This window comes from Oncorhynchus nerka, linkage group LG15, assembly GCF_034236695.1.
Source record: "Oncorhynchus nerka isolate Pitt River linkage group LG15, Oner_Uvic_2.0, whole genome shotgun sequence".
In the NCBI taxonomy this organism is placed as follows: domain Eukaryota; kingdom Metazoa; phylum Chordata; class Actinopteri; order Salmoniformes; family Salmonidae; genus Oncorhynchus; species Oncorhynchus nerka.
In genome coordinates, this window is record NC_088410.1 from 27,577,102 (window position 1) to 27,586,600 (window position 9,499).

The 9,499-nt window shown below is 45.9% G+C and overlaps 2 protein-coding genes across 2 annotated transcripts in view; one reads left to right on the forward strand and one right to left on the reverse strand.

The window, feature by feature from the left end:
- Window positions 1-9,499, forward strand: part of grin2bb (glutamate receptor, ionotropic, N-methyl D-aspartate 2B, genome duplicate b) — a 143,991-nt gene that overhangs the window by 44,893 nt on the left and 89,599 nt on the right. The window lies entirely within an intron of this gene.
- The window catches only part of LOC135560282 (RNA-binding protein 25-like), a gene marked incomplete at its 5' end in the record, with an annotated part of 5,638 nt that continues 2,015 nt past the window's right edge, over window positions 5,877-9,499 (reverse strand). The window contains one exon of the mRNA XM_065002145.1: window positions 5,877-6,089. Within this exon, the coding sequence (XP_064858217.1) occupies window positions 5,877-6,089 (213 nt within the window). The remainder of the gene's footprint in view (window positions 6,090-9,499) is intronic.

The window sequence follows — 9,499 nt, forward strand, 5'->3', positions numbered from 1 at the left end:
ACTTGTTTTGTTATCTGACGCATTACAGTACAGAACATTACAGTACAGAACATTACAGTACACTCAGTACATGAATAATTAATCTCCATTTAACTTCATAGGGCTTTGCTTTTAGTGCCTGCATTGTTCATAGATTCTGTGACTAATTGAATGCTTGGGGACAAACGGATTAAATTAAAAGAGGTCCAAAGAACAGTAGGAGGTTAGGAGGTGTGTGTGTGTGTGTGTGTGTGTGTGTGTGTGTGTGTGTGTGTGTGTGTGTGTGTGTGTGTGTGTGTGTGTGTGTGTGTGTGTGTGTGTGTGTGTGTGTGAGAGTGTGTGTTAAACTCCCTTCCTCTAGCACTGTTATTGGGGTACTGATTGAGTTTCATGTGCAGTCTAATACGGGTTGGGGATTATTAATGCTGCTCTTATTAGACAGTATATACTCGTACAAAAACCGTTAACCCTCTCAATCCTCCACGTTCCTTTTCTAAAAATAAACATAATTGTAGTTGGAGTATGTGGGTTGTTGTTATTGTGTGTGTGTGTGTGTGTGTGTGTGTGTGTGTGTGTGTGTGTGTGTGTGTGTGTGTGTGTGTGTGTGTGTGTGTGTGTGTGTTTTGTGTGTGTGTGTGTGTGTGTGTGCGATAAGCACCCTGTGTGGAGTATAACATTTTTGGGATGTTTATTTGTTTTCTTATCAGATGCAGTTATGCGTATATACGTCCCTCATCGCAGCTTCCAAACAACAGGAATAAAATAACACAAACACAAACCCATGAATATTTCAATCCCCAACAGAGTTCCTTCTCTGTCACTGAGACCCAGAGTTGGTAGTTAGGGCCTGGCATTCAATCTTCCTCCTGGAGTACACCTGGGACCCTTGTCAAAACACACACACACACACACACACACACACACACACACACACACACACACACACACACACACACACACACACACACACACACACACACACACACACACACACACACACACACACACACACACACACACACACACACACACACACACACACACACACACACACACCTGGGACCCTGGGGTGTTTCCACCCTAACCAACCAACCTCATCCCTTCATCTCAGGGCTGAGCGGAGGTACAGAATGAGAGGTGATGGTGACCCTAATGCCTCCCCTAACTCCTGGAAAACCTGCCCCCACCACCCCCTCAACCCCTCCCAACCCCCCAGTAACAGACATTATGCCCTGTAGGCCCTATGTGCGTGACTCGGGAACGTGGTGGATCCATGCCACCGGAGGATAGATAGTGTAATGCTAGATTTGCATGCCATGCTGTCAGACAGTGATGGACTACAGCAGGGGGGGCTCAGTGACTCACACTCTCTGTTTGGGGAGGAAGTGTGGTGTTGTGTCTATGTCTGTGTGTATGTCTGTGTCTGTCTGTGTGTGCATGTGAGCGCGTGCGTGCCTGTGCATCACATTCTCTGCTTGTTTTGGGGGGCAGGTTGACGGATATAGCCTCTGACTGGAGGGTTCTCTCGTGTTACTCCCTCCCTGCCACTGAGGAGAGGACAGAACAGGAGGTATTGTGTAATGAGAAAATGTGCTGGAAGTGGTTTTGGATGATGAGCTGCTATGGGGCTTCTTGGTGTGTATGGCTAGGGAGGCAGAGAGAGGGGAGAGGTGTGGGATGAGAAGAAGTGTGTATGTGTGTACATGTGGGGGAGGGGAGGAAGTGTGTAATTTTCTCTTATGCATACAGTACCAGTCAAAAGTTTGGACACACTTACTCATTCAAGGGTTCTTCTTTATTTAAAAAAAACTATTTTCGACATTGTAGAATAACAGCGAAGACATCAAAACTAAGAAATAACACATCGAATCATGCAGTGCCCAAAAAATTTGTTATAGAAATCAAAATATATTAAATATTTTAGATTGTTTAAAGTTGCCACCCTTTGCCTTGATGACAACTTTGTACACTCTTGGCATCTCTCAACCATCTTCACCTGGAATGCTTTTCCAACAGTCTTGAAGGAGTTTCCACATGTGCTGAGCACTTGTTGGCTGCTTTTCCTTCACTCTGTGGTCCAACTCACCCCAAACCATCTCAATTGGGTTGAGGTCGGGTGATTGTGGAGGCCTGGTCATCTAATGTATCACTCCATCACTCTCCTTGGTCAAATAGCCCTTACGCAGCCTGGAGGTGTATTGGGTCATTGTCCTGTTGAAAACAAATGATAGTCCCACTAAGTGCAAACCAGATGGGATGGCGTATCGCTGTGGAATGCTGTGGTAGCCATGCTGGTTAAGAGTGCCTTGAAATCGAAATAAATCGCAGACAGTGTCACCATCAAAGCACCACCATCACACCTCCTCCTCCTCCATGCTTCACGGTGGGAACCATACATGCGGAGTTCATCCTTTCACCTACTCTGCGTCTCATGAAGACACAGCGGTTGGAACCAAAATCATAAAATGTCAGTCCTAAGGACAGATTTCCACCAGGCTAATGTCCATTGCTCGTGTTTTTTGGCCCAAGCAAATCTCTTCTTATTGTTGTTGTCCTTTAGTTGTGGTTTCTTTGCAGAAATTCGATCATAAAGGCCTGATTCACACCAACTCATCTGAACAGTTGATGTTGAGATGTGTCTGTTACTTGAACTCTGTGAAGCATTTATTTGGGCTTCAATTTCTGAGACTGGTAACTGTAATGAACTTGTCTCTGCAGCAGAGGTAACTCCGGGTTTTCCTTTCCTGTAGCGGTCTTCATGAGAGCCAGTTTCATCATAGCACTTGATGGTTTTTGCGACTGCACTTGAAGAAACTTTCAAATTTCGTGAAGTTTTCCACATTGACTGACAATCATCTCTTAAAGCAATGATGGACTGTCATTTCTCTTTGCTCTTTTGAGCTGTTCTTGCCATAATATGGACTTGGTATTTTACTGTACATGGCTATCTTCTGTGCAACATATCTTCCCAGAATTCTCAACGTGCGTGTGGATCTACTTTCCAGGGGGGGGGGGGGGGGTCCTATCTCTACAAAGTGGAGACTGCACCCCTCGGTGGTTCCCCAGATATGGGACCGGATCAGCATGGCCAACGTAGATCTTACACATCGCAATAAAATGCACATTGTTGTCTGTTCTTCTCAATGAGCGATCTGGGCGCTCCTTTGGGAACGGATGCTTTGGCGTATCAGTGGCCTCGTACCCTGCGCTATGCATTTCCTCCGATGCATCTGATTCAAGCCACCGTGGGGAGGGTCTTTCAGGAGGGTCTGTTGTTGATTGTTGTGTCTCCCCGTTGGCCCAGACAACCCTGGTTCCCAGTGATCATTCGCCTGTTGGGCTTGGACCCGTGGAGGGTTCCGTGTAGTCGGAATCTATTGTCCCAGACGCATGGGAGAGTTTGGCACCCACGACCACATGTATGGGATCAGTGGGTTTGGCCCTTGAAAGGTTGAATTTGACGGCTAGGGGTTTACCCTTGAACGTGATTACGACTGTACAGTTGGCGCGTCACACACTCTACGAGAGGGTTGTACACATATAAGTGACGTACTTTGAGGGTTGGTGTCTGGTTACAGGAGTTTCTCCTTTTCAAAGCTCTTTGGTGGACATTTTGATGTTCTTGAGCAGTGCCTTTTTCACATTGGAGGTATATATGGCAGCCATCTCGGTGTGTCATGTAGGGATTGACAGTACTACCCAGTGGTCTCATCCTCTGGGGGTGCGGTACCTGAAAGGCATGCGTTGGCTCAGACCAGTGTCTGAGCCTATGGCACCAATCTGGGACCTGGCTTTGGTCCTGGACTCTCTGTGTGAGCCTCCGTTTGAACCATTGAAGTCTGTTGACCTGCTATGTAGCGTGCGTTGGCGCTTTACCAAGTCACAACAGGGGTTCTGTTGTTTTGGACATGCGGTTCCTTGTACGAGTTTTGATATTTCAGGCTTACAAGGTAAGTATTGTTCTTAGAACTGTGGGGTTTATGGACTGCAGTGGCAGCATGGCAGTGCACATAGCCAAGTTGCAGCAGTTTCTGGTTCCCTATATGCTTCACGGAGTCATGGCTGAACGACAACAATATCAACATAAACCTGGCTAGTTATACGATGTACCGGTAGAAAAGAACAGCGGAGACTGGTAAGACAAGGGGAGGCGGTCTAAGTATTTTTTGTAAACAACAGCTGGTGCATGATATCTAAGGAAGTCACAAGCCATTGCACGCCTGAGGTAGAGTTTCTCATGATAAGCTACAGACCACATTACCTACCGAGAGAGTTTTCATCTACATTCTTTGTAGCTGTTTACATACCACCACAGTCAGAGGCTGGAACCAAGATAGCTGTATTCCGCCGTAAGCAAACAAGAAAATGCTCACCCAGAGGCGTCGCTCCTAGTAGCCGGGGAAACTTAAATCAGTTTTACCTCATTTCTATCAACATGTTAAATGTGCAACCAGAGGGAAAATAACTATATACTCCACACCTATACTCCACACACAGAGATGCATAAAAAGCTCTCCCTCGCCCTCCATTCGGCAAATCTGACCATAATTCTATCCTCCTGATTCCTGCTTACAAGCAAAAATTAAAGCAGGAAGCACCAGTGACTAGATCAATAAAAAAGTGGTCAGATGAAGCACATGCTAAGCTACAGGACTGTTTTGCAAGCACAGACTGGAATATGCTCCGGGATTCCTCCAATGGCATTGAGCAGTACACCACATCTGTCATTGGCTTCATCAGTAAGTGCATCGATGACCTCGTCCCCACTGTGACTGTACGTACATACAGGTCACCAAACGGACATTGAATTATTTCTCGTAAATTACGATAGATAAATGGCTGGTTATTTTTTTCCTTACACGTGTAGGTTTTTGTACTTTAACGTGAAGTGGTCAAATTAGCTCTGGATTACCGTTTTTTTTACTTTAATCCCAGAAAATGGGCCTCAACTCAAAAAGCATTGACGCCTCGACGCTATCTTGTTTCTGGGCTAAAAAAGCCAATTTGGCCAAACCTGTGCTCACCAAGTTTCATCTTCAAAGTCTTTTCCTTTTAGGAGAAATGCCCATGTCCATTTGGTGATGTTTTGTTCATTTGCAATAAGCAGCCAGTCGCCATCTGGTGGAATTTTCCAGTACAGCGGAAAAATGACCCAAAATTTAAAATGTTATAAAACGGAAACCAAATGTCCGAGAGACTTTATTCGATGACTTCCCGGAAGACCGAGCCCTGGGGCATGACCTGAGGTCATCGGCCTATTTTAATAACACTCGCGGACGTGTTGTAAGGGACCGTACATTTGCAATATGGAGATTCTCATCAACCATATGGGTAATGCCACTCGCGTCCTTTATGTAGTTTAGGGGCTCGTAAGTAAGCATTTCACTGTAAGTTCTACACCTGTTGTATTTTGCGCATTTGACTAATACAATTAGATTTGATCTTGATTTGATCTATATGGGGCTCTGACATCTCAGGCCTCATGAGGCTCTGACAGTTCAGGCTTCTCGGGTAAGTATTCGGGAAAAAGGTGGCTTCTATAACCCCTTTTTGGAGCCGGTGGAACCTGTGTGTGCTTGGCCTACCGTGGGCCTTCTAGTTTGGTACACTCTTAGCCGGCTTCGGGTGTAATTGTATGTCCACATAGTATGTTATACCAAGTGACCGACTGAAAATAAACGTGCAGTTATGAATATAACTACTGTTCCCTGAAGGAGGGAACTAGGCATAACATATTGCAGGGGCAATCAACAAAGTGAGGGAGTCCAGGTGAGTCCAATGAGCGCAGCTGCGCATAATGATGGTGTCTGGTGCGTGTAAAGAAGGGTAGCCCGGTGCCCTCGAGCGCCAGGGAGAGGGAGCGGGAGCAGGCGTGATAGTACCCCCCCCCTCTCTCTCTAGGGGCGCCAGCGTCCCGGACGGGCCGGCTGAGGCGTAACAGCCTGAGAATCCCACTGCGGTGTAGAAGCCCTATGGGCCAGCTGAAGTATGACGTGGGATGGGGACCTGCCAAACCAAACGTGGCAAGGAAACCTCTCGGCCAGCTTGGGCGTGACAGCCCGAAGAGCCAGCTTAGGCACCCCTGCTTCCATCAGCGGTGGAATCCAAGCCTGACGTCACCAACAAAACAAGAAAACTCATGGGCCGGCTGAGGCATATCAGCCGGCCCATGAGTTGTCTTGTTTTGTTGGTGACGTCAGGCTAGGCATCCCCAGGTTCCATCGGCGACAGCCCCCGGGTCCAACAAAATCAAACCCTAAAAAACTCCCTGATGCTTCTTGTAATGGTGTCCACGTTCTGTAAGGATCGACGCAGGAGATGAGAAGCAGGCACAGGGAGTGAAGTTTTAATAACTGACGGACATGAAACAGAACAGGAACAGCGTCTGGACAAGAACACATAACAACAATGAATGCAGACACAGGGAACACCACCGAGGAACAGACAGATATACAGGTAATCAACAACGTGAAGGAATCCAGGTGAGTCCAATGAGCGCTGCTGCGCGTAATGATGGTGGCAGGTGTGTGTAAAGAAGGGTAGCCTGGTGCCCTCGAGCTCCAGGGAGCGGGAGCAGGCGTGACAACCTTAGTATCTAGATATTGTGTTTCTATTCCTGTGCTCTACACACACACACACACACCCACACACACACGCACACACACACGCACGCACGCACACACACGCACACACACACACACACACACACACACACACACACACACACACACACACACACACACACACACACACACACACACACACACACACACACACACACACAAAACACACATCTCTGTACTTCACTCTACTGTAAAGTATGTGGTGCCCACGGTGGTCTAACACTCCTGCAGGTCTCTCATGCGTGTAGTACGTCTGGCATGTTTTTCTCATCCTATTTCACCGATAAAGTGGTTTTACCTCAGGCTGATTCAGGCAAAGACTGCATCATAGAAGCTCTAAATGGCTGCCACACACACACACACACACACACACACACACACACACACACACACACACACACACACACACACACGCACACACACACACACACACACACCTGGGACCCTGCCATTGAGGGCGGCTGTGGTGTTTCCACCCTAACCAACCAATCTCGTCTCTTAATCTCAGGGCTGAGTGGAGGTAAAGAATGAGAGAATACAGCCATCATTTTGTTGGCTAATAAATCATTGTCCTTTTTATTGGGGTAGAGATGTATTTAGTGGACTATTTCATTGTGCTTTTTATTGGGGTAGAGATGTATTTAGTGGACTATTTCATTGTGCTTTTTATTGGGGTAGAGATGTATTTAGTGGACTATTTCATTGTGCTTTTTATTGGGGTAGAGATGTATTTAGTGGACTATTTCATTGTCCTTTTTATTGGGGTAGAGATGTATTTAGTGGACTATTTCATTGTCCTTTTTATTGGGGTAGAGATGTATTTAGTGGACTATTTCATTGTCCTTTTTATTGGGGTAGAGATGTATTTAGTGGACTATTTCATTGTGCTTTTGGGCTATTCAGTTCAAATGTCCTCTCCTTTTGACAAAACCCTATAGAACTGGATGAGAGAACCCATCCCTATCTTTCTGTCTCTCGCTTTTGTGGTTTCGCTTTTGTGGTTTCTATCTTTTCTTTTTAATTTTCACTCTTTTATGTTACCCTTTATCACCTTTTCAGTCTCTCTCTTTGTCCGTTTCCTCTACCTCATTCCCACTTTTTAGTCTCTCTCTTTGTCCGTTTCCTCTACCTCATTCCCACTTTTTAGTCTCTCTCTTTGTCCGTTTCCTCTACCTCATTCCCACTTTTTAGTCTCTCTCTTTGTCCGTTTCCTCTACCTCATTCCCACTTTTTAGTCTCTCTCTTTGTCCGTTTCCTCTACCTCATTCCCACTTTCCAATCTCTCTCTTTGTCCGTTTCCTCTACCTCATTCCCACTTTTCAGTCTCTCTTTGTCCGTTTCCTCTACCTCATTCCCACTTTTCAGTCTCTCGCTTTGTCCGTTTCCTCTACCTCATTCCCACTTTTTAGTCTCTCTTTGTCCGTTTCCTCTACCTCATTCCCACTTTTTAGTCTCTCGCTTTGTCCGTTTCCTCTACCTCATTCCCACTTTCCAATCTCTCTCTTTGTCCGTTTCCTCTACCTCATTCCCACTTTCCAGTCTCTCTCTTTGTCCGTTTCCTCTACCTCATTCCCACTTTGCAATCTCTCGCTTTGTCCGTTTCCTCTACCTCATTCCCACTTTGCAATCTCTCTCTTTGTCCGTTTCCTCTACCTCATTCCCACTTTCCAGTCTCTCTCTTTGTCCGTTTCCTCTACCTCATTCCCACTTTTCAGTCTCTCTCTTTGTCCGTTTCCTCTACCTCATTCCCACTTTGCAATCTCTCGCTTTGTCCGTTTCCTCTACCTCATTCCCACTTTGCAATCTATCTCTTTGTCCGTTTCCTCTACCTCATTCCCACTTTGCAATCTCTCTTTCTTTCATTCACTCCCGTTTCCCCCCCCTTTCTTCCTGCTTCTCATTATCAGCACCGTTCGCTCCTCTGCTCGTATGCAGTCCATTCCTGCCAAAAAGCTCTTTCAATTAGCTGAAGTTGAATCCACTCCTCTCTCTACCTCTAGAAAGCATTGTGTGTGTGGAAGGCAGGCGCCAGGACCTCCTCTTCCCTGACACTCACCCTATCAGACTAGTTATCTCCTATCTTTCAACTCTACTACACACGGCTACTCTGTCTTTGTTTCTCTCTGTCTTTCTCTGTCTCTCTCAATTCAGTTCAATTCAAAGGGCTTTATTGGCATGGGAAACATCTGTCTCTCGCTCTCTCTCTGTCGCTATATTTCTCTCTCTTGCTGCCTCTCTCATAACCTCTCTCTGCCTCTCTCATAACCTCTTTCTGTTTCCCTCTCTCTGTCTCGGTCTCTCACAACCTCTCTCTCTCCCCCCCCCCTTTCTGCTCTCTCTCCTTCTCCAAACAATCAGTCCATATTTACTATATAGACGCAAAGTATCATTCATATATAAACATGAATTAATGTCTCTCTGTGTCTCTCTTATTAATGACTCATTCATACACCACGAGCCATTGGAACAACCAATTGGTAGTCCATTACAGTCCCTTAATTATTGAAATGCTCAGTCTGTCGGATCAATGCACACAGATCCATAACCTTGGCATGTTGACAATATGCTGTTTGTGTGAGGCAATGCACTTAGAATACGTCATTGTTCACAATATCTAATACTTGAGTAGGGGACGCATCTCGATAACGCTGCATGTCAACACATTGTGTGCTGTTGTTCATCATTCAAGTTGACATGTTGACAAATAGCCGCGTGGAGTCTTTCAGTACCCTAGCCAGTTCCTTGAATCCTCACAAATAGCTTCAGGTACTATGGGTTGTGTTCAATAGGAAGATAATGGATTTCCTATAAAGAAAATGTTTGTGTTCTGTTGCAAAACGTTTCTCTATTGTGTGCCCTACTTCTGACCACGACCCAGCTGAAGCTACAGTATTACT